General features: G+C 35.1%; 1 protein-coding gene across 1 annotated transcript in view; it reads left to right on the forward strand.

The window, feature by feature from the left end:
• Positions 1–21529, forward strand: part of DNAH14 (dynein axonemal heavy chain 14) — a 577586-nt gene that overhangs the window by 479501 nt on the left and 76556 nt on the right. Inside the window, 1 exon segment of the mRNA XM_074220908.1 lies at positions 513–757. Coding sequence (XP_074077009.1) covers positions 513–757 — 245 coding nt within the window.

The following is a 21529-nucleotide window of genomic DNA, read 5'->3' on the forward strand; positions in this document are numbered from 1 at the left end:
AAATATCTTTTAACATCAGGCCAAGTGAGTGATGATTCTCCACAGCCTATTGTTACTGTTACCTCTGTTCCAGCAAGTTGGATGTACTCTGGGGGTTGATGGGCACAAAAGTTCATTTTGTTCAAAATATAGAAGATGCTAATTATAAAGAAATACCATCCAATCACACATCATCAGTTTGTGGGCAATCAAAATAGCTCTTAAAACTAATTTTTAAAGTATCCTAAGGTCATATCCAGCATCTTATACAACGTATGGCTGCCTATAGATAAAAATTCAAATATGCACACACACAAATACAATGAAGAGATGAGCAGTTTTGAGTCCCATAGTCAACTCAAATAGCAGATTCATTCATCCTAATATTTATATTGTGACATAATTCTATCTGAAAGATAAATTAAAAGCTAATTCTGAATTTTTTTCTAGTTAAAATATTTGCAGAAAAAAATTAGTTTTATTACTTCTCTCTATATTCAGCATACAAATAAAATGTCATTTATGTATTTCAGGTTATACATAACAACAGAACTAGGCAACCCCCATTTTCTTCCATACGTTTATAATTATGTTACCATGATCAACTTCACAGTGACATTTCAAGGCTTGCAGGACCAGCTTTTGACCACAATTGTAATTCGTGAAGTCCCTCAATTAGAGATCCAGCGCTACCAGTTATTAATGAATATTTCTGCTGACTTTTTAACCCTCAAAAAACTTGAGGAAAATTTGTTGACTTTATTGCAATATTCACAAGGTAAGGCCAGAAATTTTCTGTACAAATAATAGTAGCGCCTCTCTCCAGGAGTTTTTGTGAGGACCTAATGAGATAATCATTGTCAAGTGTAAATGTTAGTTATTGTTAACTGTTGCTATTATCATTATTATCCTATGCTAGAAAAACAATATGCACAGAGAATCACAGAATTTTATAACTGGAATGAATCCTAGAGATCCTCTAGTCTAATTTTACCAAATAAAGTTGAATTAACAAGCATTTATCAAGCAGTTACTTTGTACTGAGCACTGTGCTAAGTGATGGGAATAGAAATAAAAGGAAAAAGAAAGACAATCTCTGCCTACCTTCAGGAATCTTACCATCTACATTCATTTTTGGTAAGATTTTGAGTTATAAATTTTCTTCACTCCTCTTGCCCAAATCAGCAAGCAATCTGATAGAGGTTACACATATGCAATCATGTTTAACATATTTTCATATTAGTCATGTTGTAAAAAGAAGAATTAGATCAAAAGAGAAAAAAAATATGAGAAAGGGGGGGGAAGTGAAATAGTTTGTTTCAGTCTGCATTCAGGCTCCTTGGTTCTTTCTCTGGACATGGATAGCATTTCCCATCACAAGTCTTTGGGAATTGTCTTGGATCATGATATTGTTGAGAAGAACTAAGCCTATCATAACGGATTTTACATTCTAATAGGGAGAGATAAGATATAAAAGGAAATTTTAAATCTCAAGGACAAAGAAGTTTGGAAAGTCTGGAGCAGAGCCTAAAATGGAATGGGGGGGGGGGGGCAAGTGAACATAGCTGATCTGAACATTTTCCTTAAAATAGAGGTTCTGGGAAGAAGTGATCAATTGGAGGAAAAGTCATAGGAGCAGAGTGATCTTCCAGGGTGAGAAAGCTCCTGGGTCATAGTGGAGAAAGAAGGCTGAAGGGTCAGAGAGAAATGAAAAAGCTAGCCCTTGGGGATTAGGTCTCTGTTCCAGATGTCACAGCAGCACATCTAGTCCCACATTCCACCTGGGAAAATAGAGTTGACTCCCTTCTATCCAAGAATGCCTGAGGAAAGTCTGAGATCCATAGTTCAGCTAAGAGGGGCTATTTGGGCTATTTGTAATTTGCTAACACTGATCTTATAATAAACTCAGAACTGGATCTGTGTTGGTTTGGCTCTATTCTTCCTTGTATATCTGATAGTTCCCCCACTTTTTAACAACTAAATTCCCAAAATGTTGTTTCAGAGTAAACTACTAAAGCCCCAATCTATCTTAAAAGTACCTGCTTAAGCTCTCCATCCAGCACCTGAAAAATCTTTTCCCACAAATGTTATTTGGAAGATTCATTGAACTCATCAAGAATGTCAGACACTGGGGCGGCTAGGTGGCACAGTGAATAGAGCACTGGCCTTGGAGTCAGGAGTACCTGGGTTCAAATCCAACCTCAGACACTTAATAATTACCTAGCTGTGTGGCCTTGGGCAAACCACTTAACCCCATTGCCTTGAAAAATCTAAAAAAAAAAAAAAAAAAGAATGTAAGACATTTATGTAGTGTTTTGAGATCTAAAAAGTGCTTCACCTACTTTATCTCATTTATTCCTCACAACCACCTAATGTGAAAGGAACTATACACATTAATTCAATTTTAGAGATGAGAAAACCAAGGCAGAAACTTTGGGTGACTTGCCCAAAATCAATAAATATGTAATTTTAGAGGCAATTCAGTTCTTCTTCCACTATATACATCACCTCCCTTGTCCCCTTGACAATTCCTATCACAATTCCCTGTCAATAAGTATGTTGTTGAATTAACACATCAGGAAGCAATAAGTACCCCAACCCTCCTCGGCCATCCCCAATTCCAAAACAGAAGAGTTAACATCTCAATAATCTCCAAAAAGACTCAAATCATGTCCAATATCAATTCCCAAATTAGTCCATGATGAATGTGTCCATAAATCCACAAAAACAAAATCATTATGCAACCCCCTCAAGCACAGAGAGGATCTCCTTTTTTTCTTGATGACAGTCCTTCTAATATGCCACCGGTGTTTCTTCATTACTTTGTGGACACTCTGTCCTATGATGTACTCCTCACATTCTCATCCAGTGTAATGTTTGCCTATATTCTTCCCTAAACCATCCTCAGTGGTCCCCCTGCCTGCTAAGAACCTTCCTTTAGTTCTTTTAGTGTTCCTTATTTGTTGTTCATCTATTATCTATCTCTCTCTTGAGCATGACCTGCCTTCCCCTTTCCATAAATGCATCTCTTTGATGAAATCTTTAATGCCACTTTTTGAATATAAATTCAACATTGATAGTGTACTTTTTATACCCACCATGGTCTCTTTCTCTTACCCTTTGGCTTACCTGTAATTTTGATTGTTTGAAAATCTATTCTTTCATAAATCATAACCATGTGAATTCTTCAAAGAAAACTTGCATTAAGCAGATGAATTTTTGTTTCAAGGAGAAACTTGTGATTATTGAAAATACTCTGCAATTTTGAAAAAACAATTCATTGTCTTTCATTTGATTCTGAGTCCAGATTATTAGTCATCTGTAAAGTAATTACTATTCACAATATATCATGTGTATTTTGGACCAAACAGTTTGTTGAGCTAGCTGCACATGTTCTGAGCAATAGATATTCTCTTCATCTGTTTGATTAGTGCCATGAGGAATGTTAAGCCAAATCTTTGTGAGTGGCCGAGATCAAAACAGCAGAGTGGTAATGTTTGAGCCTAGCTCCCCTACTTTATCCCACAAATGTATCAAATGAGTAAAAACAGGCAACTAAAAACTAAAACACCTCATAAGAAAAATTGCTTCACAAAGGAAAGATTGATTGATGAAATGAGTCAAAAAATCCAAAAAAGCTCTAAAACTATAAAGAAAATTGAAAAGAAAAAAGATCCCAAAAGCAAAACTATTTCTATCAAAATATCATTCAGAATGATTAATAAAATACATTTAATTTTAAGGACAATCTTTATATTAATTTTTAAGTAAAATTCTGAGTTCCAAATTATCTCCTGCCTTCTCTTTCCTCCCCCCTACCCTAAGCAATTTGATATAGATTATGGATGTATAATGTTAACTATAATTCTATAGTTTAAAAATGAAATAACAAAAAATTAGTTTTATCTATGAAGTTTTAATCTCTAGTGTCTTACCAAACCCAGGGATGGATGATCTCATTAAAGATACCAACCAAGAGTTAAACAAGGAAACAATATTTATAGAAATCTCAAAAAGCATCATAAAAATCCTTTGGACCTTCAAAATTTTGTGATGCTTTGTGAGATTTCTATAATTATAACAATCTATAAAATATAAGTGATCTATACAAATAGTCAATCAGGTTACACATTTGCATTCCTCTAACCTATACATAAGGTCTGTTCTATGTCAGAATTGACAAAGATCCAATTAGCAACAGAACCACTATATCCTCTTCTGACTTGATACTTTATGTTGTTATCAGATTTAAAACATTGGGATTTCTCCCTTTTCAAAATGACATGAGTTAATTCAGTCTCTTAAAGGGATAACCAGACCAGTGTCCTGGCTTCTCAGGATGGTTGTTACTTACAACTGTGAAAGCCCAAACCTGCAGATGCAATTAGAGGGGGACTAGGCCATTTCACACAGACAAAGCCTGCCTTCAGATTTATAACTAGAGAGACACAGATCTCGTGGAGGCAGGGGCTAACATTCAGACTTTCAAAGCTCAATTAGAGGCTAATAGAACAATTTTTTTTAACAGAAATAGAGAATTAAAGAGTACCAGACTTAGACAACAGTTGTCCCTTACACATCATAACTCTCTCCTCATCAAAATTTCTTTTTTTTTTTTTTAGGTTTTTTGCAAGGCGGTAAGCTTAAGTGGCTTGCCCAAGGCCACACAGCTAGGTAATTATTAAGTGTCTGAGACTGGATTTGAACCCAGGTACTCCTGACTCCAGGGCCAGGGCTCTGTCTACTGCGCCACCTAGCCGCCCCCAAAAATTTCATTATATTGCAGGTCAGCATAAGAAATTAAATGGGAATTTTTTGGGAATGACGTGGAAGCCACGAACAATACACAGTGACCAACAGATGACACAAAAAATATTTAGAAACTCACAAATGTATTTGTAGCAACCCAAATTTTACAATAAGGTACAACTGTAAATACCCCATAAAAGAAAAAGAAAAATTCAGACTTCTGTGGTAGAAAGGAAAGGGCAAAAAATTTTATACTAGTTTTCCAAATCACAGGGTGAAGGTGGGGGAGGTATGTGTGGAGAGGTGGGGAGCTACCGCTATCTTCTGTGATGTGGAAGGGTTAACTGTACAATCATGTACATAGCAGGGGAGGGGAGGGGAGAGGGAGCACCAGCCCAAGGAGAGGTCCTAAGTAGAGGTTTTACAGCCTTGCCCCTTATCTGGGCACTGAGGGTAAAAAAGAAACTCCCTTCCCCCTTATGTGACAGGAATCAGGTAGAGGATTTAAACACTGGGGTTTGTAAATTAGGAGATAGGATATCAATTTTATATTAAACAATAGCGGTCAATTTACATCTCAAGAGCAAAGACCTCTGCATAGCCTTAACAAGATTCCTAGATTTTAAAAGCATTAAAAGATTACAGATTTGTTTTCTGCTACATTCATAATTCTCTACATCATCCCCCCCCCCCTCAAAATTATTCAGGACCCGGATTCTTCTGGAGCTTTCAGGGTCTGTTTGAAAATTAATGCATTACAGGGGCGGCTAGGTGGCGCAGTGGATAAAGCACCGGCCCTGGAGTCAGGAGTACCTGGGTTCCAATCCGATCTCAGACACTTAATGATTACCTAGCTGTGTGGCCTTGGACAAGCCACTTCACCCCGTCTGCCTTGCAAAAAAAAAAAGAAAAGAAAAGAAAAAGAAAACTAATGCATTACAGCAAGAACTCCATTGAGGCAGGGTCCAGAGAATATTGTTTTCAGGACTGGCACTGTTGACTGACATCCTGCAGAGGCTGCTCTTGGAGATGTATAACTGGTAACCTAGAGACATGAAACTCAAGGGGGGAAAGATTGAGCAAGCAAAAACCAGAGAAGGAGAGATTTTTCTATTTAACAGAGGCCCAATAATTAGGAAAAAAACTAGAAGGTCTATAAAGAGCAAGAATTATACTTGATGGGGGCAGCTAGGTTGCACAGTGGATAGAGCAGGGGCCCTGGAGTCAGGAGTACCTGAGTTCAAATCCGACCTCAGACACTTAATAGTTACCTAGTTGTGTGGCCTTGGGCAAGTCACTAAACCCCATTTGCCTTGCAAAATCCTAAAACAAAAACAAAAAAAAAAAGAACTATACTTGATGATCCTAAGCCAGTTCAGAATACCTTTTATAAGAACATGAGTTCCAATATAATACCAGTTCATTAATGAATGCCACATTAAGTTGTAACCAAAAGCTCAAAAATTCTATGAACAAATGTACTGAATAACTATTTTGAAACTACACATGTCCAATAAGTAATTTGCAATGAAATTTTCTATTTTAACTTTAGCTACATTTAAAATGAACAACAATTCTAGTTGAAGAATGGATCTCTCTTTTAAAGCAGTTAAAATAGTCCATTAGGCATTATTCTGATATAAGCAGCCATACTGATATTTCTTTTCCCTTCAGAGAATTTGTTGTGGTAAAGAGTCACATCCTGATTTAAAAAAGAATGCCGAGACTAAATATTTGACAATTTTTTAAGATTTGGAAGATAGAGCTCCAATGGCTCACTCTCATACTTAATTATGGTATACCTGCTATGATTATGGCAATTTGCTATTAAAGAGCAAAGAGGGACACAAAGACATGTTCCCTTATGTGTTGCATGTCCTTTACAGGCAGAGCTTCCAGACAATCCTTTTCTGTGAGCCAGGCTCCATGTGTGCCAGTTTAGTTCTTCCTTTAAAAGAATCCTATAGCAATCCAAGCTGAGATCGTTATCTCAAAGGCCACTCACTCCATTTGCAGCATTTAAGACAAACCTCACTGACGTATTGTTGTCTTTCTACTTTAATATACTTAATGTCAGATGGCAATTATCTATAACCAGAGTTTAAGGTGACTCGAGCACTAAGGAAGAATCAAGAGTGTGCCAGGCTGTAATTTGGTGTAAGATGTGTACAGTGCACTGGCTACTTGAGTTCTCTGGCCAGCAGAAGACTGTTCTCAGCTTGCAGTGAATGAGACGGGAGGCAGAGATGGTAAAGCACTCCGACTATTTGGTTCACATAGCTGCTTATATCCTAGTCTACTCCCCTACTCATGGACAACTCATGCTACCAGCTTAAGCATCAATCATATTAAAAATTACATGTTGGTTAGATCATTATACCTTGGTTAAACAGTTATACATTCTTATGCATACTTCATTGCTCTTGCTATAATGCGATTCTTGATCAATGTCAGGAGATACAAAGGAGCTGGGTCACACTGATCTTATGGAAAAGCAAAGGGGTTTGGGTCACGCTGGTCTCCTGAGAAACTGAACCAGTGTGTTTGCAAAACAAGAGGCAAGAGGGTCTTTAAACCATTACCTTTGTCATTTCACAACTGTAGTCCTCAAGGATCCCTAACAAAGAGGTCCGGAGAAATAATCTTAATTCAATTGTTGCTCATATACCTAAGAACAGTGCTGTAAATGAAATACAATAAACAGAATTTGAGATGTAAAAATACAATAATCCTAATTCAAATTTAGAACTGAATTTTTTACATATAGGCAACTTTTTGCAATGAACCCATTTAGTTATTAACCATGTTTAAAATAACTAAACATCTCCTTTGGCTAGGAGTTTGACCATCATCTCCAGACTTTTCACATAACAATTGGCTAAAGATTGCCACAGAGAAATCTCAAATTATTATTATTATTTTATCTTCCTCATGTTACATAGGTGCTTTTCCCTCAAAGCAAACAACCACAGTTTTGGGTTGTGTGTGTGTGTGTGTGTGTTTGTGTGTATATATTATATATATATATATATATATATATATATATCCAAAATAGTCCAAATCTGCATATATATATATAGAAATTTCTATAAAGAGAACTTCACATTAATCTTTTGCTCTACTAGCCATATTCAAAATACAAATGATTACTTTCAGACTTCTTTAAAACCATTAGAACATCTTAGGTGAATTTAAGTCTCCAACTTATGTTATTAATTCCAATTCCAATTAATTCCAATAATATGTTATTAATTCCAAAACAATAGTAAGAACAACCAAATATTCAGGTCAACTAACATGTGAGTTATTAAATTTTATAAAATAATACTCCCATTATTATATTATACATTATTTAATAATATTTGGAATCCTAGTGGTGGTCCTGGCTTTGATATATCCCTTTCATTATCCTTACAAAATAATCAGATATTAATTTCAGTCAAATTTCTTATATGTTCTTAAGAGATAACTAAATAATTATAAGGCTACAAAAGCATTTTACATAACTGAAAAAGATTTTTTTCCATATCTTTCTTACTTACTTTTTTCCATTTACTTAACCCACACACACACATCAGCAGAAAATATCCCTCAATCAGGACATGCTTTCCAATTTCCTGTTTGCAATTTGCATGAGGAAAGAAATTCATAATTTTTGGAATTCTTTAAAATTAAACATATAATTTCTAACTTACATTAAACATAAAATTTTAATGCTAACATTTCATTCTCTTAGAACAAAACCAAACAATGAAGAAAAGAAAATGAGAATTCCCAAGGATTCAATCATATGATTTTCCAAAACCCCAATTAACTCTTATTCATACCATGGATGCTAGACAATGTTACAGGATTTCAAATTGAAATGTTAGCCCATAATTTTCTTAGGCTATAAATGGAATAACAAGTTTAGTTTACAAATGAAGTTTTATTTTCTAAGATCCATGGGTGGATGGCATCCTTACAAATGCCAACCCTGTTACAAAATTTTGAGTCATTTTATACAGAAAGAATGAAGAAGAATAAAAATTGAATTAGATAACAAATGAGATTTCAAAGATGACATGGTTTTATAATATGATTCTCTCAAAACTTATGATATTTGCTTAAATTGCTTATTGACAAGAATCTCACTTAGGCTGGAAAGTAAATGTTTATAAATGACAATAGGATTTTCTCTTTCCTCATACAAAATATCTCTTGAGTTTTGTTGACCAAGTAAGGAATTCACTAGTGCCATCACCAAGATGACCAGATAATACCGACACAAGCCAACATTGTAGGAAACAGGTCTAACATAGCAGAGACAATACATTTTATTTTCAAATAAAAGATGCTGAGTAGATTTTACTTTCGGTCACACATATCTAATATATAGATACAGATATAGATATAAATATTCCCTTCCATAAACATGAAATGAGAGACAAAAATTGCAGACTTTCTTCTTTTACCAACAAAAGACCTTGTGAGATTGTTGACAATGCATTACCAATATTAGTTTAACATCAAAACAAATCAAATTACAGAATTTATAAATTCCCAAGTTTTTTTACAGAATCTCAAAATACTTTGAACTCAAAGGTGACTAAATACTCTCTGATTTAGCATTTTTCTTTTTAACCACAAGTTGAGGACCTTTCCTATCAAAGGCCTTCTAGCCCTCTTTTCAAAGCCTCTTGAGGGCAGTATGAGTGAGTTTTAGACCAAAAGAAATTAACAGTCATTTCCAGGACTTGAAGCTAGACAATTTAACTAACTGACTTATGTCAGGCATTTTACAATCACAGTCCAGTTAACAAATTACAAATAACTACATTTTCTAAACCCAAGAGAACACTTAAAAGTTCAATTAATTAATATAGGCTACATATGGTTGTTTCATAAGTATTTTGCAAAGGTATTCATAACACAAAGCTTATAACTTATACACTTTCAAATATAGACCATAGATGGAGCTCAGTTAACAATAAGGAATTATTTCCAATCTGAATTACACACACTCAGGGGAGTTTAGACACATAGACATAAACACAGAGTGAGATTTTTTGGACACCCTGGTCAGCACCAAAATCTCAAATACAGAAACATCTTCCCATCTCTCCAGGACAGTGGAGAGGAGTAAAAACATCTGATTGATGTTTAAACATATACATACACAGATACACACACACACACACACACACACACACACACATATAATTATCAATTTTGGGATCATACCAATTAAGACCAGTCAAAAAAAGAAAATATTTTTTAGAATCAATCAGAATTTTTTGAAGAACCTCATTTGTACAAATAATGTACAATCAATGTACTTAATCAAGATTTTAAAATAGCCAATCATTAGCTAAAATTCCTTAATACAGCTGAATGCATTCTTAAAGTTTAAATCCAGTTAGACTATTACAGAGATATTAGTTAGTAGCAGAGGCTTAATTAAGAATGAAATCTGAATTTCCTAGTCCTATAAAAAATTCAGTCTTCTCTTTTTCTTATTCATTTGACTGCCTGTTTCCCCTTCCCCCCCTTAAGGGTGGGGCCTCTTCTGCCTAAAGTACAATTTGAGCCAATATTGAACAGCTGTCCTCCAAGACTGAGGGAGACTATGGACCAAGTCAACCAAATCTATAAAGGCCTCCCAAGCTAACTGAGAAAAGTTTGCCAACCTCCCAAGGAGGAGCAAGGACAGGTAATATCTTATTTTGGCAAGGTAAATCTTATTACAAAGCAACCCCCCCTACAGTCCAAAACAGTTGCAGTACCACACTCAAAAGTAGGGTTGCCTAATCATAGCAGGCCTCTCATCAGCCTTGCCCAGCACACACACACCACAAAACAGTATTCTCAATGACTGGCACACTGGACACAGTGCCACCCCCACCATCCCTGGAGCAAAACAAGAGCAAATACAGTAAGAAGATTTTGGCTAAATTCAATGTGGTCTGATCTGGGAAAAATAGATGTTGATGCAGATTCAGAGAGATTCAGTGATATCCTGGCTGGCTCCCAATAAATGTTGTGGATTTGGTGTTTCCAGTAAACAATCACTACTTGACCCGGGATCTCAGTTGTTTTCTTAATGCCATAAAAGCTTGAACATATCCAGTTTTTGTAATTCTCCCTGTCTTTCTCCAAAATGTCTGATTCCATGATAACTTCATGTTTAAGAGTGCCATGGATTGGCTATTTTCATCTCCTTTTAGATTATACTCAGGCCAATTCAGTGTACAGAATTTTATTAATAAGATAACTTTTTTTGTTCAAAACCTATAATACTTTTTTTGTTCAAAACCTATAATTCTATTTCCTTCCAGTGAGATAGCACACAACCTATGGGGGGAAGTCTTTGGTACAGAATAAGTTTTCCCCATATTTTAATTCTAACAATTACTTCCTAGACTTCTAGATAAACAAATAACACACTGATCAGACCTATAGCTAAAAATCCTTCTATGCATATAATTGGTACTTCTCAAATATATGAGACAAAACAATACTCAAAAGGAACCCTAAGGCTACAAACTCCAGTGGGCTCAAACCCACACAAGCACAGAAACTCCTCCACCAGGAATACTAATTGAATTAACCATGAACTCCAAATCCAGATCATCTGTTAGCCCCCAAAACACACACTCTCTCACAATCTCAAACTTCTCCCTCATTAACCCAGGGAGCAAGAGAAGAGACATGAAGGATGGCTAAAAAGGTCCAATTTAATTTTTCTACTTTTCTAGAAATCTTGGATCTGCAAAAGGGTGCTTCTCACCTCTCCAAGCTTGAGCAAATTCCTGGGTTAAAGCAGAAGGTAGTGGTGGGATTGATGGTAGCCAGAAGGTAGATGATGGGATTAGGAATAACCAAACAAGCATAAGAATTTGGGGGCCACTGAAAAACCGAGAAACTTGCATACTCTCTCTGGGTCAATTTACATCTCAAGAGCAAAGACCTTTCCACACCCTTAACAAGATTCCCAGATTTTAACAGCATTAAAGGTTTGCAGATTTTGTTTTCTACTGCATTCATAATTCTCTACATAAGAGCAATATCTAGGAGTAGGGATTTCATTGATACAAAGAGTTCTTGAATAAGAAAACTCCTATATCAATGCAGGTCAGAATGCTCCAGGGAAACTTAAGGAAGAGCTGAAATTACATTGGGGCTAGAAGAGAAAAAAGAAAAAGGGGAGAAGGAAAAGGTGGTGGGTGAAGGAAGGATTTAAAGGTTTGGGAGAAAGCCCTCAGAAAACAAAATAAGCATTCCCAACTAGAAAAGGTGGGAGACTTAAATATTGTAATTAAATATAGAGGCCAGCAAACCAGAGAATGTGCCTCTGAGGCATATACTGCATTCATACTTTTGTCCCTAATCACTTCCAGAGGAGGGTAGAATGTGAAAATGAATGAGCATACCCTTTGACCTAGCAATGCCACTACTAGGTCTGTATTCCGAAACAGATTTTAAAAAAGGGGAGGGGGGGCTATATTAACAGAAATATTTATAGCAGATCTTTTCTGGTGATGGAGAGTTGAAAATTGAGGAAATATCCATCAATGGGGGGGGATGAACAAATTATCTTATATGATTTGATGGTTCTGCTGTAGGAAAGGATGAGCTGGATGGTCTCAAAACAACCTGGAAAGACTTATATGAGCTGTTGCAAAGTGAAATGTATTGTGTACAAAGAATTGTCAGATGATCAGTTGTGAATGATGTAGTTATTCCCAACAATACAACTGATGATGGGAAAATGGGGTGATCTCAGAGAAAGGGGACTTAGAATGAAAACATCTGGGGCAGCTAGGTGGAGCAGTGGATAGAGTACCGGCCCTGGAGTCAGGAGTACCTGAGTTCAAAACCAGCCTCAGACACTTAATAATTACCTAGCTGTGTGGCCTTGGGCAAGCCACTTAACCCCATTGCCTTGCAAAAACTAAATAAACAAAAAAATCTGACCCTGGAGGTTAAAGGATTAAATTTTAATTCACAGTCTACTGTAAGGTTCACCTGTTATTATAGAAAGTTCACAAGTTACTACATGGATGACCACAAACAGTTCACAAGTTAAGCTAACAGGCAGTGAGATACTGAGTTACTTAAAGGATAGGCCAGTTAACAAAAGTTGAGGCTAAAGTGCTTAAGGGAGAAGAGGAAAGGAAACAGCCACGAGATATGACTAGGCTTAGACCATGGGGATCCAGCATGGAGCAAACTTTATTATAGAGTGTGTCCACCTTCTGAGCAGGGAAGAGTCAGGGGAAGGGGGTTGGAATGACCTTCCTGGATGTGATGAGAGTCAGGTGTCTACTTTGGGAGCCTAAGGGTCAGGAAGGTGGAGGGGGGTAGGGGAATGGGTTGAGGTGGCTTTGTATTATCTTTATGAATTTACATTTAAGAAGAGGATTGCATTGAACAATAGAGAGGGAGTCAGAGGTCCACAGAAAATATCTGAACTATAGTTCCTTAAATATTAAAAGATTAAACAAATTTTTCTCCTTCTATACAATGATTTGAGACAACTCTGAAGGACTTAAGATGAAAAATGCTATCTATTCCCAGAGAAAGAACTGATGATATCTGAAGACAGATTAAAACATACTTTTTAAATTTCATTTTCTTGCAATTTTTAATCTGTATTTTCTTTTACAACATGACTATTATGGAAAAAATATTTTGCTTAACTACACATATATAACCTATATCTAATTGCTAGCCTTTTCAATGAAAGGTAGCGGGTATTGAGGGAGGGAGAGAATTTGGAACTCAAAGCTTTAAAAATGGATGTTTAAAATCGCTTTTACATGTAACCAGGGTGGGGGGGGGGGGGAATAAAATAATAAAAAGTTTAAAAAAAGAAAGAAAGAAAAGGAATGAGCTCTCCATGACAGAGGTCTGCAAACGTTTTTCTATAAGGAATAGATAGCAAATATTTTAGGTTTTGTGGACCAAAAGGCAAAATTGAAGATAACATGTAGGTACTTATGCAACAAGAAAAAAAAATCTCCACAAGTTTTATTGACCAAATTTAAAATATAATAATAATAATTTTGAGTGCAATTTTATAACTCAGATCTACTAATGGGAAGGATAACATTTGACTTAATTGAAGTTCAACATTAGTGTTCCCTATCAAAATAGATTGCAGATCTTCATCTGTAATGAGAATTTTACATATTGAAAATGTTTTTTCATGGATAGGTAGTACGAAAGGCTGCGATTAGTCCATAAGCATATGAATTTAATTAAGCATATTTATTGCTTAGAAAAGATTATAGATTTATATGAGTCTTCTCTTGATATTTGCCTTTTAGTATGTCATTCCATTTCAAATTAATCACTACAAATTGAAGGTTAGATGGAAACTCCCTGATTATACAGTTGTCAGTTTTGAAATATGGAAATTTCTTTCACTTATATCAAGGGCCAAAAACACTGTATAGTTTGAACTCAGAAAATATATCCAGTTCAAATTTGCATGGGAATGGAGATCTCATTTCTCATTTTAATTGTTGACAGCATGAGATATGTTTGAATAAGGCAGCTTGGCATGGTTTGAACATTAGTTGTCATAGAATTAACTTTACTATCGAATAAATTTTGGGCATAAACATTCTTTTGCCTTGTATTTCTTAAATTGAATCCATTAAGAAATGTTATCAAGTCTGAAGCAAAAGTTAATTTTCAAAACCATATATTGTTCAAAAATAACAGTTGAGGGCTGATCTCATTCAGAAAAAGTTCAGTCTTTGCCTTGAGCTCAAATAATCACTGAACTTTTTCCTTTCTTCTTGTTTGAATATGATGATTATACACTAATAAAAATTCAAATACAGTATAGTAATATGTATGACAATATGGTAAAGTGGTACAGAGTACAACAAAGTGACAAGAAGGCCACTTGTGGTCTCTGTAGTAACTACAGACATGTCATTTGAATGCACTTCATATTCCAATTCATTTTTTCTTTTTGTTTTTTTCTTTTGCGAATTGAAGGTTTGAGGCAAGACTTGGGTTGAGCAACACTATCAACATTTTTTTTCCAGCAGTATGTGTTCACATTGTATCTCTCTGTCATATTTTGGTAATTCTTGCAATATTTCAAACATTCCATTATTATTCTATCTGTTATAGTGCTCTGTGATCAGTGACCTTTGATGCTATTATAATTATTTTTGGGGTGCCACAAACCACACCCATATAAGATAACAAACTCAATAGATAAATGTGATGTGTGTTCTGACTGTTCCACCATCTGGCTGTTCTCCCATCTCTCTTCTCTTCAAACCTCTCTATTTCCTAAGACACAACAATATTGAAGAATATTACATCAATTTAGCAGCAGCAGGATTTGAGAGGTCTGACTCCCAATTTTGAAAGACATTTTACTGTGGGTAAAGTGTTATCAAACAACATTGCATCTTTCCCAAAACAATCTTTCTCAAAAAAGCCAGAACCAATCATTGCAGCAAACTTCATTGTTATCTTATTTCAAGAAGTTGCCATAGTCACCCCAACCTTCAGTAACCACCACCCTGATCAGTCAGAAGCTATCAACATTGAGCCAAGACCCTTCACTAGCAAAAAGATTATGACTTATTGAAAACTCAGGTGATGGTTAACAAGTTTTAGCAATAAAATATTTGTATTTAATGTCTGAACATTAAACTATTGCATATTTAATAGACTATAGAATAGTGTAAACATAAATTTTTATATGCACTAGGAAACCAAAATATTCATGCGACTCACTTTATTGCAATATCTTCCTTATGGCTATATTCTGAAACTAAACCTACAATGTCTCCAAGTTATGTCAGTTTGGCCAACATAAGAAGAAAGCAAATGAAAGTGGCTATGTTCCAATAAAAATTTATTTATGAATGCTGAAGTTTGAATTTCACAAATTTTCACATCATAAAAGAGAATTATTCTTTTGTTTTTTTCCCCAATTACTTAAAAATCTAAAAAAGCATTCAAAGCTCACAGGCTGTTGTTCTTCATGCTTGAAGAGAACCAGAACCACATTACTATGTCAGGGTCAAGATACATTGTGTCTGACTGTACCTGATGAGCCCAATATGAACTCAGAAGGCTCTATCACAAATCAAACACAGATAAGTCTATATAAACATGTGAAGTTGAGATGTCTCCAAATTTGTGCATCTGGTTTTTTTTTTGAACTATTACAATTGTCTTTGCTCATAGAGCACAGTACTTCTTTGATGCAGACATACCATGATGAGTGGTACTTTCCACTGCCTTACAATTGATTCCAAATTTTTCAGAGAGAACTTGAGTGTCTTTGTATTACTTCTTCTGACTTCCATATAAGAAATTGCCATGAAATAGTCTTTTAGACAAACATACATTTGGCATTCCAATAGTTTGACCAGCTCCTTGGAATTTTGCTTTCTGCAAGAGAATTTAAATGCTTGGCAGTTCAGTTCAAATCCTCAGTGTCTGGTATCTTCTTAAGACAATTCAAACAGAAGTTAATCAGTTTCCTGCCATGGCGCTTGTAGATTGTCCAAGGTTCACAGGCATTCAACAATGACGTCAGGACAACATTTCTGTAGATCTTCAGTTCAGTAGGCAACTGAACACTTCAGTCACTTTTCTTTGGAGTCTCCTAAACACTAAGCCAGCTCTGGAAATGCATGCATCAACCACATATCCAAATTTATATCCCTAGTCCAAGAAGTTTGAAAACCCTTTGTTACCTTCAGTCTGGTTTAGTCCATCAGCTGAAATAGTTTACTGGGGAGTGACCATTGCACATTCTGCAGTTTCTTGGAACCACAGGTGACAGTTTTGTTAATTAGGTGGACCCCAAAGATGGGAAGCAGTTCTGAAGAAAAGGTTCAATAGCCCTCACACTAAAGGCACTAGTTTTTCCTAAACACCTGTACACCCCAACTGACAGACCCTCCTCCCCAAAGAAACAGGCAGCAGCCTGGATTTGTCCTGAAGACCATAGTTTGTGAAACCCTAGTCTAAGGCAACATATAAACCTTCTTCCTTCTTCCTAGAAGAAGCTCCTGGAAGTGTCCTCAAAGAAGCTTCTATCTACCCTAAACTAAGCATCATTTCTTTGCTCAAAAGAGTATTGGGACACTCATGCTGAAAGAAATCATTATAATGTACATTTGATTAGAGAACTCTACCACTCAACACAGTCAGTGGCTGGATGTGGAAAAAGATTGTGCTTACTCATCAAAGAACAAACTTGAGACAGCCACATCAACTTATCCTTCAGAGATAGCCTCTCTCAAGACCAGTTTCCAGACACCCTGCCTAGTCCAGACAGGAGGAACTGTCCAGCAGTATCCAAATTCTTTTCCCACCACTATCTTCCTAACCAGCTATTCATTTCCCAAATCTTCCTTTTTCTTCTGAACCCTTTATGAACATCCTTCTGAACCCCATTGATTGGGAGCAAAAATTAAACATGATGTCTAATTTTTCCATGCTTTCATAATCTTCATGTCAATTCTAATTATTATTTCATGTATATCTCTCCTATAAGCTAGAACTCCAAAGAAATAACACCATTTCGGATCCCTAAAGAACATAGATCTCTACACCTTCATATTTATTCAATATTTTAAAGACACTTTACCATGTTTTAATTTCTTCCTGTATTTAGTTCATATGTCAAAGACCTAAGCTAATTCTATTGTATTCAGAAATGTCTGTAGACCTTGAGTAAAATTTTTGAATCTTTCCTGAGAAGACATGCTCAGTTTTGCTAAATAGGCAATTGTGGATTGGGGGGAAAATTTCTAGATAATGGGAGGAAGCAACTTAAAATACCCAGTTTATACACCCAAAGGGGAACAAAAATGAGCACACCCTTTGATCCAGCAATACCACTACTGGGTTTATACCCTGAAGCGATGATGAAAAAGGGTAAAAAAATCACTTGTACAAAAATATTGGTATTTGTGGTGGAAAAGAATTGGAAATCAAGTAAATGTCCTGCAATTGGGGAATGGCTTAGCAAACTGTGGTATATGTATGTCATGGAACACTATTGTTCTATTAGAAACAAGGAGGGATGGGAATTCAGGGAAGCCTGGAGGGATTTGCATGAACTGATGCTGAGTGAGATGAGCAGAACCAGAAAAACACTGTACACCTTATCAGCAACATGGGGGCAACGTCCAACCTTGATGGACTTGCTTATTCCATCAGTGCAACAACCAGGGACAATTTCAGACTGTCTGTAATGGAGAATACCATCTGTACCCAGATAAAGAGCCATGGAGTTTGAACAGAGTTCAAGGACTATTCCCTTTAATTTAGAAAAAAAAACATATCTTATTGTCTGATCTTATCTCATACTTTTTGTTTCTTCCTTAAGGATTTCTCTCTCATCACACTCAATTTAGATCAATATACAACATGGAAACAAAATAAAGACTGACAGATTGCTTTCCATGGGGGGTTGGGGTAGGGAAGTAAGATTGGGGGAAAAATTGTAAAACTCATAACTCAAATAAAATCTTTACAAATTTAAAAATAAATAAATAAAATACCCAGTTTAGAGTTCTAGGACTTGTGATCAATAAAATGAACTAGCCACTTTTTCCAATCCTCACTATCTTTCAAAGCTCTCCAAAACAGGAATTTTTCACAAGAGATAAAGTAATTTCAAGTGTCTCGCTATTTTAAGAGACCAAGAACCCTAAAGAGATAAAAACCTGATGAACTGAAGTAAAAAAGCTAATACCTCAAAAAGAAAGCCCCCATCATTTCTTCCCAGTGCCAAGAAAACCAAGACTGGAACTGGCTTTGGCTGGAATCAATGGTATAGTAGTGCTCTGTGCTGAAATAGTATTCAATTAGAAAACTGAGGAACAATGGTAGTAGCTAGGGCAAGACACCAGCATTTGTGTCCTGCAGAATGTTTGCGTGATACAAACTCCACAAGGCCTGAAAGTAGACTAGTATCCAATTGGGACCAGTTCTGGCCCACCTTGCTGAAGTCATCTGAGGCAACATGGGAGAAAACTGAGGCTGCTGTTATGACTAGTCCTTAATGAAAATTCCCTCAAAGGGGAAGAAGTCAAAAAGTGAGAAGTAAGGGAATATAAGGAAACAGGATTGAATTACCAGTGGAAAAAAAATTTAGGAAAAAAAAAGCTTGATCACAAACTGATAATACAAGGAAGATATAAAAAACAGAAGGAAGTATGACTTTCATATTAGCTAAGTGAGTCCATTCATGAATTAAAATATTTGTATCAAATTTTGGAGTAAAGGATTTTGTATCTTAAGATTTGTAAACAATTAATGTATATACATACACATATGTGTGCATGCATAGACACATGACTAAAAAGCCTCAATAGATAAATGAGAATTGTAAACACTTAATAACTATCTGCAAGAATGTTCCACATCACTAATAATAACAGAAAAAACAACCCTAAGACTAAATCTCATACTCATCCAGTCATCTTTGGAAAATAATTTAAAAGATAGAAATAATTCATATTAGAGGGATTATGGAAAGGTATATGAACTAGTGTACCATTCATGAAACTGTGAATGGTACAACCATTTTGGTTTTAATGGGTTTTTTATTTATTATTTCAGTTTCAAATTCTCTCCCTTCTTCCATTCCCTTTTCCACCCAATGAGATGCTGAGAAATGTGATATATGTATAAAGTCATATAACATATTTCTGCATGGGTCAGGTGTTTTTAAATCAAGAAAAATAAAGGGAAAATATGATTTAATCTCCATTGTGAATCTTCAGTACTCACATGGAGGTGAATAATATTTTACATCTTGAGTTTTGGTGAATCCATGAATTATTTATTTATTAAGACTTTCACAATTATTTACATTTACATTATTGTTTATTACTGTGTACATTGTTCTCCTGGTTCTGCTTTGTATTGTCTAAGTCTTCCCAGATTTTTTAAAAGACCCTTTGCCCCCCCCAAAAAAATAAATTAGTAAAACTAATCAAATAGAAAAACTTATTCATATAAGTCTTCTCAGGTTTTTTCCAATAATATCTCTTTGATTGTTTCTTATAGGAAAATAGTATTCCATTATTTCATATACAATAACTTATTTAGTCCATCCCTAATCTGTGGATATCCCCTCAGTTTCCATTTCTTTGCTACCACAAAAAGAAATACTATAAGTATTTTTGAATTTATAGCGTAGTCCTTTATAGTTAATCATCATACTGTATTTTTGTTATTGTATACAGTACACTCATGGTTCTGCTTAATTTATTTTCTTCCTATGCTTTTTTTCTAAATCAGCCTACTCATCATTTTTCATAGCACAGTAATACTTCATTACAATCATATGCCACAACTTGTTTAGCCATTCCATAACTAATGGGTATCAGTTCCCTACATATTTGAGAAATAAGATCTTGTCAGAGAAACTTGCTATAAAATTTTTTCCAAGTTTCTTGCTTTTCTTCTAATTTTGGTTTCAATGATTTCGTTTGTGCAAAGACTTTTTTAATTTTATGTAATCAAAATTATCTATTTTGTCTCTTGTGAATCTTACTCTTCTTTGGATGAACTCTTCCTTTGTCCATAGATGTTAATATTATTTCTTCCACGTTCTCCTAAATTGCTTATCATGTACCTATTTTGAGTTTTTATTAGCATATGGTCTGAGATGTTGATCTATGTCCAATTTCAGCAAATTACTTTTCATTTTTTCCAAACAGCTTTTATCAAATAGTGAATTCTTGTCCCAATAGCCTAGATCTTTGGATTTATCAAACATTAGGTTACTGTGTTCATTTGCTTCTATATATTGTATATCTGATCTAGTCCATTGATCAATCATTCCACCTCATATCCAATATCAGATTGTTTTGATGATAACTGCTTTGTGGAATAGTTTAATATCTGGTAGTGCTAAACTGCCTTTCTTTTTTTTAATGATTGCCTTGATATTCTTGACTTTTATTCCTCCCAAACTTTATTATGTTTTCCAGCTCTACAAATCTGATAATTTGATTTGCATGGCACTAAATAAGTAAATTAATTTTATTAATATTTTTATTTGTATTAAAATGGCTCAGTCTATCCATGAGTAATTAATATTTCTACAATTATTTAGATCTACATATAGATCTACATTTATGTGTTTTATGATTGTGCTCATACAGTTCCTGTGTGTGTGTCTTGTATTTTAAACTGTCTGCAGTTATTTTAAATGGAATTTCACTTTCTGTCTCTTACTACTGGATTTTGTTGGTAATATATAGAAATGCCAGTAATTCCTGTATTTATTCTGTATTCTGAAACTTTACTAGAGATGCTAATTGTTAAGGCTAGTTTTCAGTTGACTTTCTATGTTGTCATATTGATTACAAAAAGTAATAGTCTTGTTTTTTCATTGCCTATGCTTCTTCCTTTCTATTCTTTTTCTTGTCTTATAGCTATACCTAGCATTTCTAGTACAATATTGAATAATAACATGACCATTTGGAAAATTATCTAATTATCTAAATAACATGGCTAAAATGTCTATACCCTTTGATCTAGAGATTCTTACTAGTTATCTACCTCAGGGAGGTCACCGATAAGATGAAAGTTTCTATATCCATCAACCCAACATCTTTATTTCAGCACTTTTTGTGACAGCAAAGAATTAGAAATAAAATCAATGTACATCAGTTGGGAAATGGCTAAACAAATTGTCATTCATGAATATGAGTTATTGTTCAGTTGTTTCAATTATCCTTGATTCTTTTGTGGATTTTCTTGGCAAAAAATACTGGAGTTATTGCCATTTCTTTCTCTAGCTCAAATT

The sequence above is a fragment of the Macrotis lagotis genome, chromosome 2, assembly GCF_037893015.1.
Source record: "Macrotis lagotis isolate mMagLag1 chromosome 2, bilby.v1.9.chrom.fasta, whole genome shotgun sequence".
Taxonomy (NCBI): Eukaryota; Metazoa; Chordata; class Mammalia; order Peramelemorphia; family Peramelidae; genus Macrotis; species Macrotis lagotis.